Here is an 18865-nt window from a genome sequence, read left to right as displayed (position 1 = left end):
TTAAAAAGTACTTTATCTTTAATATTTTTAAATGATGAAATAAAATGTGTGTCCATAGAACATAGAGCAGCTTAAACCACCAATCTGTGTGCATTATCTGTTACTATAACAAAATATCCAAAGGCTTGAACTAAATAAAGAAAAGAAGTTTGTTTAGCTCATAGTATTGAGGATCTAACAACATGATGTCAATATCTGCACTGCTTTGTGAGGGTCATTTGGCTGTGTCACAGCAATCTGGATGACATTATGCTGAGAGCATGAGGAAGAGGAACAAGTCATGTAGCAAAAATAAATCCAGAAAGACTCAGTAGTCAAGCTTACTTTCATGATAACTTCCTCACTGGTGTGCTTGTGTAGACATGTGAAGACAACAAGGAGGAGAAGAAGGCAGGAGGAAGCCAAGGTTATTCTTTGCTACATAACTAGTTAGAGATCAACTTGGTCCACATGAGACCAGGATTAATATTTTTCTGAAGGTGATGGCTTCAAAGACATAATGTTTGTTATTGCATTTCTAAGAGTCAGACCTGGGCCTTGGACATGCCAGGCAAGAATTATTGCACCGATTATACCTCCAGCCCTTGAGGTAATTACTTTGCAACAGCTGCCTCCTCTTAAAGGTTCTTCCACCTTTTAGTACCGTCACGCTGGGGTTTAAACTTCTAATAAATGAGTTCTGAAGGGACAATCACATTCAGTCAGCAGCATAACTGCTAACCCAATCAGGAAATAGAACACGACTTATCCGTTGTGGTGGCTCCTCCCTGGAACTCCAGGACTCGGGAGTCTGAGGCAGGAGGATTGCTACAAGTTTTAGGCCATCCTGAGCTACAATATGAAGCACTGTCTTTAAAAAAAAAAAAAAAAAGAGCCAGGCATGCTGGTGACACCTTTAATCCCAGCACATGTGAGGCAGAGGCAGGCAGGCAGGCAAATCTTTGAGTTTGAAGCCAGCCTGTTCTTCAAAGTGAGTTCCAGGACAGCCAAGGCTACAGAGAAACCCTGTCTCAAAGAAATAAATAGTAAACAAACAACAACAAAAAAAAAAAACAAAAAAAAACCCAAGAGAGACAGAGAGAAATTATCATGATTCTAGAACACCCTTTTAGGTTACACTCCATGCACCTTTCTTTGCTGATATAACCGTATGGTCACCTCATTGCTTTTCTTTGCACTTTCCCATATATATGAACTCAGTGATATAGTTTAACTTTGCTATTTTCTTTTTTTTAGCTTAGATATATAGACTTCGTCTATCTGGAATGTTTTACCTTGTGAGTGTGTGTGTGTGTGTGTGTGAAGCCAGAGGATCACCTCTTGTGTGTTTCCTTAGGAGTTGTCCACCTTGTCTCATGAGACCGTGTTTTACTGGTGTAGAGCTGGCCAGTTAGTCTGGCGTGGCTTCTGTCTCCCTCTCCCTCCTACATGCATACCACCATGCCTCTCCTTCGTGTGTACCCTGGGATTGGACTCCCATCCTAGGCTCACGTGGCAAGCCCTTTTTCAGCTGAGTCACTCATTGTTTTTCCTTCTCTTCATCTCTTTCACAGACCTTTCCTTTTTTCCTTTTCAGCACACTCCCTGACCTCTGTCGCTTGGAATATTTGAAGACCAACAAAGGTCAGAGTGACGTGATCCGATCGAGGACAAAAGTGGCCCCAGACATGAGGTGCAGGACCATCCTCTGGCTCAGGAGTTGGGGTGGAGGGTAGAGCGGGAGTCGGAGGTGACAGAGAATCAGGAATGAGGAGCACCGTGAAGAACAAAAGAGGGTAGAGAGAAGTGGGAGGCAGCGTCTATGTGCATTAGGGGCAAGTGGGGCTCCTCTGTGAGACCTTTGTGAGTTGAACTTGAGTGCTGACAAATGGGAGACTTGCAGAGGTAAAACAGGTTGTTCTAAGCCTTTCTTTTGGTGCCAGAGACAGGAGCATCATGACCTCCAGGTCAGCCTAGGCTTCCCAGCAAATGTCTTTCTCAAAACAGCAAGTAAAATCCCACTGCGAAGAGAATCAGACTCTCTCTCTCTCTCTCTGGCTGTCTCTCTCTCTGGCTGTCTCTCTCTATGTATCTCTCGCTGGCCATCTCTGGCTGTCTCTCTCTCTGGCTGTCTCTCTCTCTCTCTTGCTGTCTGGCTGTCTCTCTGGCCCTCTCTCTGTCTCTCTGTCTCTCTCCCCCTCGTCTGTTCCTCTCCATCCTCATAGCTCACAGCTGGCCTCAAAGCTATTGCCGTCCGTCTGCCCTGTCTCTTGAAGACTGAGATTGCTAGTGGAAGCCGCTGTGAGCTTTGGAGGGCGTGTATCTCTGTTTTCAGAAATCCTTAGCGTGGCTCCCACTGCCCTAACTCTTCATGTTAGCTACCCAGACCCCTGTCCCTTGAAGAAGTAAAAAAAAAAAAAAAAAAAAAAAAGATGTAAGAAATGTATGTGTGGCAAGTGTGTGGTGCATGTGTGTGTGTGGGTGTGCTAAGTCATTCACGTGTGTGCGGGTGCTGTGTGTGCATGTGTGTGTGTGGGTGTGCTAAGTCATTCACGCGTGTGCGGGTGCTGTGTGTGCATGTGTGTGTGTGGGTGTGCTAAGTCATTCACGTGTGTGCGGGTGCTGTGTGTGCATGTGTGGCACGTATATCTTTGGTGCTTGTATGTAGGGTAGATGCCAGTATTATCTGGATGTGTTGTGTGGTACAAGTGTGCATGTATTGGTATGTGTTTGTGGTACACGGGAAGGTGATGATGCATGTGATGCCTGGGTTTGGTGTGTGTGTGTGTCTGTATATGTGTGTGTGTGATACATGTGGTGCCTGTGTGCAGTATGTGTGAATGTGGTGTGTGTGGTATAACTGTGGTACTTGTATGTGGTGTTTGTGTTTTGAATATCAGTAAGTGGAGGGTGTAGAAATGATAGTGTCCTTCAACATAGTTTGAAACTCAGCAAATCCTTAATTAAGCCTGAGAATAATTTCCTCATTAGATTTCACCTAAAATATGTGGCTTTTTGTGTTAAACTATGTATTGCATACTTTTTTCCTGAAGTAAATCTGTGGCTTTTGATTCTTAGGTCCACTAAGAAAGGTGGAAGTACCCCTTCCCAAACCAAACCAAGCGCTTCTCTAGAGGATGTGCCTTCGGGGTCCTCCTTGACAAAGTCTTTGAAGTCCTTTCAGGGAAAAAAATTACCCACAGAAAGACTTTCCATGCTGAGTTCCCTAACGACCTGGTCTGAATCAGCCTGGGTCGCAGAGGCCAAAGTTTCAAAGTCCCGGATGGCAAAGGCTCAGGCCTGGGAAACCCTTGCTTTGGAGGCTCAGGCAAGAGGTGGAATACAACCTAAGTCCAGTCCCATAGAAGAAGCAACTGTGACAATTGTGACACAAGAATCCTCAGAGGACATGACAAAGATAAACAAGGAAGACAGCGACGACTTCACTCCACGTCCACTCTGGTCCAGCAAGGTTGAGTACATCCTGGCCCTGATGGGCTACTTGATGAACCCTGGTAGACTCTGGCGCTTTGTCTCACGGTGTCTTCACAAAGGAGGCTGTAAGTCTGAGAACCAGGACATGTGGACCCAAAAGGACAGCAGGAGTGAGGCCCGTCCTGGCTTCCAGTGTTGACATTCCTGAGACATACAGATGCCAGAGCAGGACAGAATCCAGATGTCTGGGCACCCAGGGTTAGGAGAGGTGACAAGGTGCAGGATTGTGAACATAGTCCAGTGGGTTGGTCAGGCAGAGTGTTGGGGGAGGGGAGTGAAGGCTAGGCATCCGAGATTCCTGGAAGTAAGGAGCTTGGCCAGTGAGGGATGTGGAGCAGGCAGACCTGAAGAGCTGAGGGAGGCTGCTGGTGGGGAGCAGTCTTCCTGGGCACGTAGAGTAGGTGCCGGCAGCATGGGCTTGAGACTCTCAGCACCCTTCTCCCTTCTCTCTGCAGTTAGCTTCCTTATAGCGTACATCTTACTGTTGTTGTGCGTTGGGATTCCTCTGCTCTTCCTGGAGATGGCAGTTGGTCAGAGGGCACAGCAGAGCAGCATGGACCTGTGGAAGACCTTGGGCCCCTGGTTTGGTGGAATCGGATACAGCATGTTCTTGGTGAGGAGCCAGGCTTCACAAAGCCTGCCCCACAGCTGCTCTCCATCCTTCTCCATGGAGAAGATCCCAGCTCTGGCCTTCTGTGAAACATGCTCCTTCAGCTCTTCCGTCCTTCGTCAGATCCCTTCTTTCTTCCTGTTTCTGCTCTTTCTCCCCAGACACCTTTCCCCTGCTTTCCAGGTGTGCTTCATCGCTAACACCTTCACCAATCTGTTCAATTCCTGGATCCTCTTCTACATGAGCCACATGTTCTACTTCGTCTTTCCGTGGGAGAAATGTCCCTTGCAAAGGAATTCCAGTAACTTTGGTGAGGAAGGAGGAGAGAAATGAAGGGACTTGGGAAAAGGAGAAAAGAGCAATGAGGGGTATGAAGAGGAAGACCATGGACAGAGCCGAGGGATGCAGGGAGTGAGGGGGGTTGCCCTGTCTCGCAGGCCTGTCCAAAGTCGTGTCTCCCCAGATCCTGAATGTGAACGGGCAACATCCTACACATACTTTTGGTACCGGAAGACCTTGAAAGCCTCAGATAGCATTGAGGACGGAGGGTCGCCAGCCTTCAGCCTGAGCATGTTCCTTTTTGTGGCCTGGTGTCTCATTTGTGTTTTCATGGTCAATGGGATGAAATCCATTGGGAAGGTGAGCGGTCCTTGGCCGTTGGCATTCTCAGGTGCTCTGACCTCGTTCCTCTCTGCAGGCTCCTTGCCTGGCTGATAACTCTCGTGAAGCTGAGCCACCGCCTTAGCTCTCCGCAGGGTGAGTCTGTCAGCGTGAGGGCTGACGCGCCGCCCTGCCCACACAGGTTCTCTATGTCTTGGTGCTGCTCCCTTACTTCATCATCACCTGCTTCCTCTTCCGGACTCTGACACTGGAGGGCTCCGAGCAGGGGCTTAAACACCTACTGATCCTCAAGGTGAGGCCTGCAAGCAGCACAGCTCCCTGCCATCATCTCCCATAGCTCCTCCCTTGAGGAGATGACGTCTGTCCTATGGTTTTCTTTGCCCAGATCTTGATGTGTCTGCTGTACCTGTCTTCTCCTTTTTAGGTGGCAAGCATCTACGACCTAACTATGTGGTCCCAAGCAGGGACCCAGGTGATGTTTGATATGGGCTTAGGCTTTGGCCCCATCGTTTCCTTAGCCTCACATATGCCTGACTTCAACAACTGTCTTCATGATGCCTTCCTTATGGCTGTGATCAAGATACTCACCTTGTTGTTCATCACGCCTTTCATCCTCTCCGTCCTGAGCTTCTGGGCTACCATAACTACACATCGCTGCTGTAAGAGGTGGGCCAGTTCCCTGGTGAGGTCCAGCCTGCTGTAAGAGGTGGGCCAGTTCCCTGGTGAGGTCCAGCCTGCTGTAAGAGGTGGGCCAGTTCCCTGGTGAGGTCCAGCCTGCTGTAAGAGGTGGGCCAGTTCCCTGGTGAGGTCCAGCCTGCTGTAAGAGGTGGGCCAGTTCCCTGGTGAGGTCCAGCCTGCTGTAAGAGGTGGGCCAGTTCCCTGGTGAGGTCCAGCCTGCTGTAAGAGGTGGGCCAGTTCCCTGGTGAGGTCCAGCCTGCTGTAAGAGGTGGGCCAGTTCCCTGGTGAGGTCCAGCCTGCTGTAAGAGGTGGGCCAGTTCCCTGGTGAGGTCCAGCCTGCTGTAAGAGGTGGGCCAGTTCCCTGGTGAGGTCCAGCCAGGGCAGCTTCACAGCCCATTCACAGACCTCAGTGCCAGGGAGGCCGTAAGCTCTGTTTTCTCTTAGCTGAGAACAGAGGCCAGAATCCTATATGTCTTAGAGCCTCTTTCTAACATTAGAGAACTCCAGAGGTTGCCAACTGGCATCTCAGAGCTAATGTACTAAGGATGCTGGGAATGGCAGGCATGCCAAGGTCACCCCCACACAGAGAACCATCCAGGGATGTCTGCTTCCTACACAGTCCCGTAGCTGTCCATTCTAAAACGTAGCCGCCCCTGCCCCTCTGGCAGCCCTGAGGAGTCTCTCCAAGCTGGCACTGTCTGCCGGATCTTCATCTCATTTTGGTCTTATTGACACAGTTGAGTCCCATGTGTACATGGGGTATACCGTGGTATCTGCATACATTGCATACGATAAGTCAGAGTAATGATCACACTTTGACCTCAGGTGTTATCATTTCTTTGTGCTGAAATCAAACTTCTGTCAGGTTGTTTTGTGTTTGAGACAGGGTCTCATTATATAGGCCTGGAATGCCCTATGGAGCCCAGGCTAGACTTGAACTTCTGATCTTCCTTCCTCTCACTCCTCAAAGCTTGGCTTACAGCTGTGTATCATCATTCCCAGCTTGTGTGTGTTTTGTTTTGTTTTGTTTTATTTATTTATTTATCTATTTATTTATTTATGCATGTATGAGTGTTTCGCCTGCGTTGATGTATGAATGACATGTGCATACCTGGTGTCTGTGGAGGTCAAGAGAGGGTGTCAGCTCCCCATAAAGGAGCTGCCAATGCTGTGAGCCACCATGTGGGTTCTGGGAGCGCAGTCTGTGTCCTCTAGAGGAAAAGCAAGTGATGCATGTGTTCGGCCCTTGTTATTTTTAAATATGTAGCACACTATGATTAGCTATAAATATCCTACTGTGTGCGAGAGCACCAGAACCCGTTTGTGCTTTTCTGCTGTCATTACAGCTTATTGCTGCAATGTGCCCTTTGCATACCACAGACACTTGGACTGGCTCATCAGTGTATTTCTTGCTTTTATTGCTTTTTTCAGTCTCGGAGGAGAAGGAATGAAGAACTGAGTGATAAGCCAGCTAGTCACAGATTTCTGATAGCTGTAGTGTGAGCTGAGAGAGTCAGAGAGGCCCTCCAGAGAGGGCCTGAGCTGGATTTCTCCATAGTAACCCCAATTTCCACAGGTGACTGTCATTTTCTCCTAGAAGCTGCTGTTGTGTGACTTTTCCTGAGTGAATGCACAGATATTTGTTCACACTAGACAGGGAACTAACAACAGGCCAAAGAAGGGCTCACTGTAGCCTGCCTGGTGAACCAGTGACTTCCTGGGGCTGTTCATGCAAGCATGGGTGAGAGATTGCCTCCAGGAAAATGAGTGACTATGATTAGAAAGGCTAGCACACAAGCGGCGCAGTGGCCCACGCCTGTAATCCCAGCACTCGGGGAGGCAGAGGCAGGCAGATTTCTCTGAGTTCGAGGCCAGCCTGGTCTACAAAGCAAGTCCAGGACAGAGAAACCTTGTCTGGAAAAAAGAGAAAGAGAAAGAAAGAAAGTCCAGCACACAGGGGCGACCCCTTACGGAAGCTGCCTCCTTTTAGCTCTGGGACCACTTGCTGTCCGTTCTAGGAAGACCTTCTCCCCAGCTGCTGTCACCGTATGCATCAGTTTAGGGAGGGGCCTCATGGCTCTTGTAACTTCCTGAGCTTCCAGTGCCTTCCAAGTTTGCTTAGTTTCCTGAGTCCTGTGTTCAGGAGGGATCATTTCAGGTCAGCTCTATAGGACGAGACAGATGCCGTTGTCCCTCAAAAACCACAGAGATCGGTTGCCTCTCAGGTGCTGCCACCTGGAGCTGCTTCATTCCTTGTGTAATGTACTGCTGTACCTAAATATTCCTGCCATGTCTTCCTGGAGACAGAAATCACCCTGGGGTGGCCAACACAGCCCTGAACAGCTGTGCTGTCAGTAGATTTAACTCTGTACTGTGTAGGGAATACAAGTTTTGATTTGCTTTGGGTCAGTATCCCCTCGTAGTCCTGCTGGCTTGGCTCACAGCTGTCTGTCTGTCTGAGCCTTGCATCTGCTAGGCTTACTGCAGGTGTGTGCCATCACGCCCAGCTCTCCCTGGCATGGTTTGTACTTGTTTAGTACGGGGTGCAATCGCTGGCATCCAACCACACAGATACATGAGCACAGCATACCGTCTGGAGTGCGAGGACTCAGTGCCTGGATATGCGCAGACTCAGCCCTGGAAAGTGGTGTGGGCAGGGTCTGCTCAGGGCCTGCTTGCCACAGTGGTTTAATCAGAATGCCCTCCCAGAAGCGAGTGTGAGGACACCCTCTCATTGTTTGGCACAGCACTTTATTAAACTTTGCTGGACCTCTTAATTTTGCAAGTCTGATAAGCATTAATAAAATATCTGCTATTTCTTCAGCTGTTTATCATTGTAGTGTGTGCTTGGTATGGGGGAGGGGATGGAGGTCAGAGGACAGCTTTGTGGTGTCAGTTGTCTCCTTTCACCTTTACCTGGGTTCAGGCTTATGTTTTGTTTTGCTTCGTTTTGTTTCTTGAGACAAGGTTTTTTTCTCTGTGCAGTCCTGGCTGTCCTGGAACTCATTTTGTAGACCAGGCTGGCCTGGAACTCAGAGATCTGCCCTCCTCTGCCTCCTGAGTGCTGGGGTTACAGGCACATGTGGCTGAGCGCTATTCCTAAGTGGTAGGGATTGGAACTTCAGTCTTCATGCTTGCAGAGAGCCGTCTCCCAGCCACACCCTGTATTTTCTAATTGTAACGTTTCTTCCCTCCCAGAGGGAACACTGCACTGGGCTTCTGCACTGCACTGGCCTTTCTTCTCTTGTCGCTGTTCTACATTAGCCACAGTTTATTTTTAATGTGTGTGGTTTCTGCCTGCGTGGATGTCTGTGTGCCACAAAAGTTTCTGATACCTTCGGAGGCCAGAAGAGGGCAAACAGATCTCCTGAAATCATCTCTCCAGCCCCTACGGTTTATTTTTAAATCAGCTTTTGATTGTTTTTCTCCTTTTGTTTACTAATTTTGTTAATTGTTTGTTTCACTGACTTTTGCCGATGTTTTTAATATTCTTTCCTGTTGGTGCTAGAGAGATGACTCAGCGGTTAAGAACACGTAGTTCTGTTCCCAGAATCCATGCCTGGCAGCTCACAGACACCACAGCTCTTAAGAAGTCTGATGCCCTCTTGATTTTGTTGCCACTGGCACTCACACACTCATGGCCCAGACACATAAATTTAAAATAATAAAAATAAAGACTTTTCCCTTTTTGGAGACAGGATCTCTCTTTTTGGTCCTGACTGGCCTGGGACTTTCTGTGTTGACCTGGTTGACCCTGAGCTTACTAAAAATCTCCTGCCTCTGTCTCTGGACACCCAACCTGTAGTGGTTGGAGTTGAACCTAGGACTTTGTGTGAGATAGGCAAGTGCTCTACACAGAGATGCACCCCAGCCCTTTTCACTGCATGTCTGCATTTATTTTTGTTTTGAATATGCTTGTATTCTATTCTGCTTTATTTTATTTTATTTTCTGTGCCTGAGTATTTTGCCAGCATGTATAACTGTGCATGCCTGGTGCCCACAGAGGCCAGAAAGTGTCAGAGGCTCTGAAACTGGAGTCTGGGTAGTTGAAAGCAACAGTGTAGGCCCTGGGAACTGAATGTGGGCACTCTGTAAGAGCATCCCGTACTCTTAAGCTGTCTCTCTGGTACCCTTTTAAATACTTATTAATTGATTGATTGATTTTTCTGAGACAGGGTCTCACCATGTGCCCTGACTGTCCTGGAATACACTGTGTAGAACAGGAGCTCACTCTGTAGACCAGGCTGCCCTCAAACTCAGAGAGCCACCTGCCTCTACCCTCTGAATTCAGGGATTCAGGTGTGCACCACCGTGACCAACAAACAATTTACTTGTTCACTCATTTATTTTTAAATTATTATTGTTTGTTTGTTGAGATAGGGTTCCTCTGTGTAGCCCTGGGTGTCCTGGAACTCACTATAGACCAGGCTGGCCTTGAACTCACAGAGATCCAACTTCCTTTGCCCCCTAAGTGCTAGGATTAAATGTGTGTACTCCACCACCCAGCAATTTGCTTGTTTGTTTGTTTCCAAGACAATATTTTTCTGTTTGGTCCTGGCTATCTTGGAACTGGCTCTGTAGTCCAGGCCAACTTCGAACTCAGAGATCCACCTGCTTTTCCCTCCCTAATGCTGGCAGTAAAGGTGTGTGCCACCACCTCCAGGCTTATTTACTTATATTAAGTTGAGATAATATATAATATATGAGATAATGTGTTTGCATCATTTTCACTCCCCACCCAGTTCTTTCCCTAAAAACTACCATAAAAAACTGGTTCTCCCTCCTTCAGCAGCCATTGACTACTGTAACTCTTCTTTTAGGGGTGCGCCTTGTGAATTTCCCTCCATTCATGATGTCGTATTTACTGCTGTGGTCTTTGTAACTCTTGTGCAGACCCCCATATTGTTGAGAGTTCATGGGAACAACATCCTTGCCCTGTCATCAGAAGTCATTCTGAGACCATAGGCTCTCAAAATCTTTCCACCTTTCTGCCACTGTATTTCCTGCCCCTTAAGTATAGGAATTGTGGCTCATTACGTTGCCCAGGCTGGCCTTGAAGTTGTGATCCTCCTGACTCAGACTTTGCAAGATTTGAGACCATAGGCTTATAGCTCTAGATCTGGCTTAGTGATGGAGATTTGTAACAGCCTAGGTTTGAGGTGAGTTCCTTTGAACTGGAGCTTTGAAAAGAGACTTCTTGGAACTGAAGTCTTGGTCATGGGGATAATCAGAGTCTAAAACTGGGCTTCAAGTTCAAGCTTGGGCTGCCTTGTGCACACAGCCTACTGGGGACTTCTAATTTCCACTTATTTATGTTCATTTGTTAAACACCTTTCTGCTCATTCCCTGCTACAGGGAAGGACCGCAGCAAGTGGCTGGCTCCTTTAAATATTAAAAAAAGAAGGTGTGGCCTTCTCATTGTCAGGTGCTGGGCTTAAGAGAAGAATGTTTGCCGGGCATGGGGGCACACCTTTAATCCCAGCAGGGGCAGAGGCAGGCAGGTCTCTGTGAGTTTGAGGCCAGCCTGGACTACAAGATAAGCTCTAGGACAGCTAAGAAGAGAGACCCTGTCTCAAAGGGAGGGTGGGGGTCTTATTTTGGCTTTTATACCTCTGCTTATTTATTTTGTTTAATTAACTAATGTTTTCACATTCTTCATTTAGTGTGTAAGTAGATGGAGAGGCCAGAGGAGGGCCTCAGATGCCCAGGAGCTGGAGTCACAGGCAGTTGCGAGCCTCTTGGCATAGAGGTGCTGGGAATCAAACAAGTATCCTCTGGAAGAATAGCAAGTGTTCTTTTTGCTACTGAGCCGTTTCTCTAGCCCCTTGTCAACAGTTTTATTCTTATGAGGAGATTAAAAATCTATTTCAGCTTAACTTACTCACAAAGAGAATATTCGTCCAAATGTATAACTGGCTTGTTACCAGAATAGCACCCATTCTAATTTTTAGGACATGATCAGTCTATACTTACTTTCACAAAGTTTGCATTTTGCTCTCGGTAAGGACTCTGGTCAGAGTCAAAGTAACGTTCTTTCACATAGCATAACTTGGGACTGTCACACACTTCAGAATCTAAGCGAGCCTCCCCAGCTGTCTGTAATGTGGAGCTTAAAAGGTTGACTTTTTCTTCCTACTCCTCGAAAAGATCCTGAAGACCAAGACCACAGAGTCCCCAGGGAGTCCATAGAAAACCCTCCCCCAGCCTCCTCCGGGGCACATGTTCTTCATGGCCCTGAAAATGGGCATCCTCTAGATCTCACTGTAGGCTTCTCTTTGCCCAGGTCAGTAATGCAGGGCTCAAGATGGCTCTCACGTGTAAGATGAGAAAGGGAAGGCCAGTGCCAAAGGGTCTGACAGTTCTGACTCACCCTCATCCTCAGGAACGCAGAGGCAATCATAATGCTCATAGCCCATGGAATCCTACCTCCTGAGGCACAGCCCCCTGACCTGCAGGACAACCCGACCTTCACCTATCATTCCTGGCTCAGTAGCCTCCCACAACCCTTGAAGAGAGCTGTCGCCAGCAAAGTGCCCGTGTGCAACGTCCAGGAGAAGCTTCTGAAGGTCAGTGGAGGTGGCCCAGGGCGAGCGAGGTACTCTGTCCCACAGACAGGTCAGCTTTCATTAGTCCCAGAAATAGGATTCATAGCCCTGTGATGCGGGGACTTCCGCTCACAGAGCACTATTTGTGGGCTGGGGGCCAGGGTCCTTCCTGTGTGCCGGTCTGTCCTCCTCAGGCTTCCAGGGAGCGTCTAGAGAAGGTAGAGAGAGCACTTTGCTTTTCCACCCTTGTAGATTGAGGAGAGTCCTCAGTTTGTGCTCCTCATCTTTACTGAAGTCATCTCACTCTTTCCTGGGTCTGCCTTCTGGACTGTCTTCTGCTTCCTGTTGCTGCTGAGTCTGGGGCTGTGTGCCGCTCTAATGTTAACGCTGGGCGTCATTATTCCACTCCAGGACACCTTCTCCTTCTGCAGGAGACAGCCAAGGATCCTTACCGGTACTCCACCTATCATTCTCTTCCCCACAGTCTCACACCGGCCCTGGCCTCTGACTGCCCCTTAGCCCCATCATGTGAGACCTCTGATCCTGACACAGACCCAATGCTTCCTCCCAGTGGGTGCTTCCATGGTGCTGTTCCTGTGCAGCCTCTTCTTCCTCCAGCCTTCAGGAATCTACTACTTTTCACTTCTGTCTGAATACTGGATAGTCCTGCCCACCATCAGCATCATCATATGTGAAACCCTTGCTGTAGCCTGGGCCTATGGGGCCAAGAGGTAAGGCCAGAGCAGCCCCAGAGCAGTGATATTTACGGGGGGGGGGGCTGTTATTTCGAATCTCAAACTAACGCGACACAAGGACCATTAACTTCAAGGCTTCCAGGAAATGTTTATTTGTCATACTTTTGTGTGTTTCATGTGCTTTAGGCCTTATGACCTGCTAGTGAGCAGGGAAGCTGCATACACCAAAGCTAGCATCCTGAGGTCAGGGGCCTACATTCTAGAGTATGACAGACAGCAGCAACATTGACAGACACCATGGCCAAATAGCACAGTGATACTGGGAGGAGGCTCAGCTGGAAAAGCCCTTGCTGTGCAAGCGTGGGTGTGAGCTCTGTCCCCAGAACCACGTCAGTGGCCAGGGTGGTTGCCATTCTCACACTGGGAGGTGAAAACAAGAGGGTCCCAGGGCTGTGGCAGCCAGATAGTAGAGTGTCAAGCTCAACGAGAGACCTCGTCTCAGAAAAGCAGGTGCAGAGCAGCAGAGGGAGCCACCTGCCACCAAGCTCTAGAGCCTGCATGCACACGCGGGGCAAAGGACAAGACGAAAGCAGAGGCCCCGATGGTTCCAGTAGGTGTGTGTGGTGCGGACAGAGTCACAAGGAAGGTCTTTCTGGTAGGGTGACATGTCATAAGACTCAGCACATGTCATAATCTCAGGAGCTGTGATTGATATGTGTGTGGTGGATGTGGATGTGAGCGTATCAGTGGGAGTGTAGCTGCGTGTGTGTGCCTCAGAGGAAATGCCCTGCTTGGTGCTTTGAAGGAACAGATAACCCATGGAAACTGCAGTAGAATTAGGTCTGTGGGCAGAAGGTGAGGCCTTGTAAGCCATGGCATGACTTAGTGTTGAGCGCAGTGTGTACACAGAACACTGGGTAGTTTTTAAGTAAGGAGCACCAGCATCAGATTTTTTTAAAAAACATTTTTTGGTGACAGGGTCTTACTATTTACCCATGGATGTCCTAGAGCTGGCTACATAGACCAGGCTGATCTTACATAGTAATTCACCTGCCTCTGCCTCCCAAGTGCTCAGATTAAAGGCCTGCACCGCCAGGTTTATGTTTATTTTTAATATGTTGCTCTACCTGCAGGCCAGAAGAGGGCACCAGATCTCATTATAGGTGGTTGTGAGCCACCATGTGGTTGCTGAGAATTGAACTCAGGGCCTACTGGAAGAGCAGCCAGTGCTCTTAACTGCTCAGCCATCTCTCCAGCCCCTCAGGTTTATTGTTTTAAGAAGGCACCTCTGGTGTCTGTGGAGAAACAACCAGCAGAACCAAGGAGGAGACTTGGAGGCTGCGTAAGATTCAAGTGAGAGCCAGCAGTGGCTTGTTAGGGCAGCAAAGATGTGGGAGAATGGCCTGACCCGGGAAGGTAGGGATCGCAGACTTGTGCAGACTTTAGTGTTGGTCCTGGCTGGTGGGAGTGACACCCAGCCAGGGCTCTGGCCTGACCTCCCTGCTTCCCTGTCTACTCCATGCTTCAGCACTGTGGATGGAGCCGTCTCTACGGTATGACCTTTCTTGTGCGGCTAGCTTTTTAAAGGCTCCCCAGTTGCTAGACAACTGGTCCTTTAAAAATTCATAGCTGTTATAACTGCATGACCCTATGACCTTCAGTGTAGGTTGCCTCTTGGACTTACGGGAACAGGAGAGGATATAAAAAAGCCAGCTGAGGCTGAGAGGTGGGGGCTGGGGGCAAGACAGGGCAAGGGCCCAGCCGACTGAAAAGAGAAGGCAGTTGGTGGAGAATGATTGGGAGAAACGTTGAAGGGGCTGGGCTGGAAACTGGGAGGAGGACTGGCAGGGAGTTAGCAAGACTGGGTACTGTTGTGAAATAGCCATTTTAAACATCTCTGCAATCATTTCTTCCTATCATGATGGACCAAATTCCCTTTGAAATCAAGAGTCCAAGTAAACCTTTCCTCCCTTAAATGTCTTTCTGTCTTATATTTCATCACAGCAGTTCAAAACTTAGTAGGGTGGGCCATAATGGTGCACACCTTTAATTTCAGCACACCAGAGGCAGAGACAGGCAAGTTTCAGTGTGTTCAAGGCTCGTATGACATAGAGAGAGACCCTGTCTCCAAACAAAAGTACTACTAGGACACACAGTGGTGTAGATCTAAGGCAGAAGGTGCTGGAAGCAACATTTGCAAATGATCCTTAGAATCCATTCCATCCCTCACTTATTGTAGAAGGTTCATTAATTCTAGAAGGCTTTTCTAACCTAGCCGGTTTCCAAGTAATTGAGACAGAGGCCTGTTGATTCACTAACAAGCTTAAGCACAGAAGCTGGGCAGGTACAATTTATACTGATTTTCTTAGCTAGTCTGGCCACTTCCCACCCACACGCCCCAAGTCACTTGCCAATGTTCCTCTTGTCTGGCTGGATCCACTTCATCATGCCACATCCTTTCTCTCCATCTTCCTCTCCTTCCTCCTCCCTTGTGCTTCCTACCTGAGACCCCAAGCCCAGGAACCTAAGCCCCGCCTACCTCTCTTCTGCCTACTTACTGGCTGTCCAGCCTTTCTTTATGAAACTATCAGAGATGATTGTGGAGCAAAGTTTGCACACCATTGTTCAGTGCATGCATTCATCTGGACTGCAGCCAGATCTTGGGAGCCAGATTTTAGCACCTGAATACAAGAACAGCAGACTAACAGTCACTAACACACTTATTAAATCACCAAACATTTTATAAAGTGTTATTTTACGTGTATGAATGTTTTGCCTGCATGTACGTCTGTGCACCGCACATATGCCTGGTGCCCACGGAGGCCAAAAGAGGGCACCGGATTTCCTGGAACTGGAGTTACAGATGGCTGTGAGCTGCCGTGGGGGTGCTGGGAACCAAACCTGGATCCTCAGCAAGAGCAACAAGTGCTCTTAAAGGAACCATCTCTCCAGCGCCATTTTTCAAAATACATTATTTTGTGTATGGACACGTGTGTGACACAGTGTGTTTATAGAGTTTTGAGGACAACTTGTGGGATTCGGTTCTTCTACATTTTAGTCCCAGGGTTCTCAGACATGGCAGCATAATGCCTTTCCCTGCTGAGCCATCTTGGTGCTGTCACCAAACCTGAGACTGCAGTGCGGGTGTGCAGGCGTCTGTGCCCGTGCACACGCGTGTGGAGGCACACAGCACCTCGTTCTGTGGCTCTCCACTTTATTTTTGAGACAGGGCCTCTCATTGAACCTGTCGCTCACCAATTTGGCTAGACAGGCTGGCAGCAAGCTAGACTGGGGACAGATCCTTTCGTCCCCACGTCCCCAGTGCTAGGATGCAGGCACACACTACTGTGCGTGTCTCTTATGTGGGTGTTGGAGTCACCTCCCTAGTGCCAGGATACCTCTGTCAGGAAAGCCTGTGGTACTGGTATGAAGTCATCATACTGAGCTCCTGTCAAAGCACAGATTTCTGTAGGAGAAGAGCATGTGTAGACAGCCCAGCGGTGTCCCAGGTCCACAGCTGAGGTAAGGGGACACACTGAGGATGCTGTGCTGAAGCGGAGTCTGGACAGGCAGGCAGAGAAGAGAAGCGGACGTAGAAGCCTGGCATCCTAGATCAAGGGCCTTGCTGCTGCGTGTGCAGACACTGAGAGCATGTGGCTGAAAGAGCCCAGGAGTGCGTTTCCGAGGGCTGAAGGGGGGTCTCGCTTTGGAGTCCCTAGCATCTAGAAGGGTCAGAGGGGTGTGAGACCCATGGATGGTTTTGAATAGCAGGGCAATGGCAGACACACCAAATGAGAGGAGAACTGAGATACAGCAGGCCAGACCTGCCATGAAATAGCTGAGGACTGGGAGGTGGGGAAGGCGGGACTGACTGTCCGCACTCTGTCCTTCCGCAGGTTCCTTGCAGACATGATGGCTCTTCTGAGCTGCTCCATCTTCCTTGGCTGCGACTGGCTGTGGCGCTACGTGTCTCCAGCGGTGCTGCTGGGCCTGTTTGTGGCTTTCTTCATTCAGCTCTGCAGGGGTCCCATCTACATGGCCTGGGACTCAAGAACTGTGAGTGACCCCTCTCAGACCCTGGGCTCCTTCCGGTTCCCTGTGAGCTGAGGACCCAGCCATTGGCCCTGATCAGAGCGCTCCCTAGCCTCACCTTCCCCCTTCCCCGCCACTCCTCTTCTTCCTCTTCTGGGAACTTTGCTGTTTTAATCCCATTTTCCTGTCTCTCCATAGTCCAAAGAGGTGGTTCGTCGGTACCCAGTGTGGTGCTTGATCCTGCTTGCCGGGCTGTCTGTCTTTGTCTTCATGCCCATCCCCGCATACTTTGCGTACTGCCTTGTTATGGGGATTCCCTTCAGGCCTGTGGCTTCCCCTAAGCTTTCAGTGGGAAGTGGCCAGTCACTGACTAAGAAAGAGTCCTCAAAGGCTGTTCCATAAGGCAACAAAACAAAAGATTGTCACCTGAACTCCCAACTTCCCTCAGCAGGCCACACATCTCTTACAGCAGACTGAAGAGGCAGCTCTGAAGAGTAGCTTAAAGCTATCACCAGCCTGGATCCCCGGGGCACAGGAGCCATGGGGCCGGCTGGCTTTGCTGCATACTCCTGGCTGGGCTCCTCCACTGCCAGTGTTACGCGGCCCTTGCTCAATGCGTGTGCATGTCCAGTACACTCCACGCTTGGCCTCCAGCCCTGCCTCTAGTCTGTGGGTCTCCTGCGGGGGTTAGGGAAGTGAGTACTGCTGGCCAATAAATGAGTCACTGCAGCTCCAGACTCCTGAGTGTGAGCGTTTTTCCAGTAGATGTCTCAAGCAGTCCGCCTTCTCCAAAGTGCTGCCATCTTTTTCAGAGCCCTGAGTTCCCATGCTTTCCCCGCCCCACCAATGCTGATGCTCGATTGACTCCCAAGCCTTGTCCAGAACCTGCTCCTCAGCCAGGGGGACCTGAAAATGGCCTCAACAAAATGAGACGGGTACCATCATACTTGCTGCTAGGAAGAGTAATCGCATTACAGGCTACACAGTCTTGGAATTAATCTTAGGTTTGTGTGGTAGGGAGTGTTGATGTGTGGACACATGTAAAGGTCAGAGGACAGCCTGTAGGACTTGGTTCTCTTCTTGTAATATGTGGTGTCCAGTAATAAAACTCAGGTCATCAGGTACAAGCCAGCCGTTATACTAACCCCTAAAAAAACTCGTTTTTGAAGTTTGCTTTCCAACCCTATGGACTAAGTGCATGTATCCACCTGCACATCACCAGGCTGAGTAGCAGGAGTCCCCCAAGGGTGCACAGTTCCTCCAAAAGACATCACTGCTTCCATGGTGGGATCGATCGATGAGCCTGCCCGGCTAGGTCGAGCCAGGTGGCTCCAAAACTGAGCTGCCATTACTTTCTAGGTGACTAGAGACTGAGGTGTTCTGGGTAGCATTGCTGCGTTCTCAGAGAGCCGGAGAATGGATGTTCTCCAAATATACCAAGATCAGGGGGGAGTGGAGGACACCTGGGTGAGTCTCTCCTCACACTGATGCTTTCTCCCAGGGAGCTACTTGCTCACGGTCCGTGGGCACCTAGCCACAACACTGCCTGAGAAGTTCCAGGCTGCTGCAGTGGGTGTGGCCAAACAACAGGAAAGCCAGGGTGTGTCCTAGGTTCTGGATAACTCTGGGATCCTAGGTTCTGGATAACTCTGGGATCCTTGTTGCCCGTGGCTGTAACCACACCTTCCCTTTGCTGTTAGGAACCCCTCACCTTCTCACAGGTGCCCTCATCCTTCTCCTGTAGCGGTGTGATAGTCATGGTTCAGTGAGCTGGCTAGGTTGATGGCTTCTGGCTTCACTCACTGTTATTTTAATATTTCTGAACACGTCTAAAGGGGGCTCATTACCTGGCCTGATCTCCCGCTTGAGACCAGGCTGCCCGCCACCTGCCCCTCCATCATTTTGAAGCAGATACCAACTCCGTCATTTTAGCTGTAGGTGTGTTGCTATGCTTCTGTACCCTCTTAAAATTTAACAGAGTAATACCATATACCAAACAAATAGCACTTACTTAATGTCAGTAGCCACACACAAGATTTTCCTACTATCTGATTTTTTTCTGGTAGCTTTGTCTTTTTCTTTTTACATTTCTTGTGTATGTGCGTGGGTATGTACATGCCGTGGAGCCTGTGTAGCTGGATGACTACTTGTGAGAGTTGGTTTACCTTCCACCGTAGTAGACATGGCTCATTGGTACAGGGCTTGTCCGG

The 18865-nt window shown here is 49.1% G+C and overlaps 1 protein-coding gene across 1 annotated transcript; it reads left to right on the top strand.

Moving 5' to 3' along the window:
• Positions 1 to 1935: 1935 nt before the first annotated feature.
• Positions 1936 to 17205, top strand: Slc6a16 (solute carrier family 6 member 16). The gene is made up of 12 exons (XM_060376086.1): positions 1936 to 1946; positions 3058 to 3543; positions 3934 to 4087; positions 4268 to 4394; positions 4548 to 4723; positions 4887 to 4997; positions 5130 to 5371; positions 11766 to 11949; positions 12181 to 12382; positions 12500 to 12659; positions 16520 to 16679; positions 16854 to 17205. The coding sequence occupies exons 1-12, from the start codon at positions 1936 to 1938 to the stop codon at positions 17055 to 17057; spliced, it is 2217 nt and encodes a 738-aa protein (XP_060232069.1). The 3' UTR covers positions 17058 to 17205.
• The last annotated feature ends 1660 nt before the right edge of the window (positions 17206 to 18865 follow it).

The sequence above is a fragment of the Meriones unguiculatus genome, chromosome 1 (assembly GCF_030254825.1).
Source record: "Meriones unguiculatus strain TT.TT164.6M chromosome 1, Bangor_MerUng_6.1, whole genome shotgun sequence".
In the NCBI taxonomy this organism is placed as follows: domain Eukaryota; kingdom Metazoa; phylum Chordata; class Mammalia; order Rodentia; family Muridae; genus Meriones; species Meriones unguiculatus.
The sequence above is the reverse complement of the archived record's forward strand: the minus strand, read 5'-3'. Positions and strand labels throughout refer to the sequence as shown.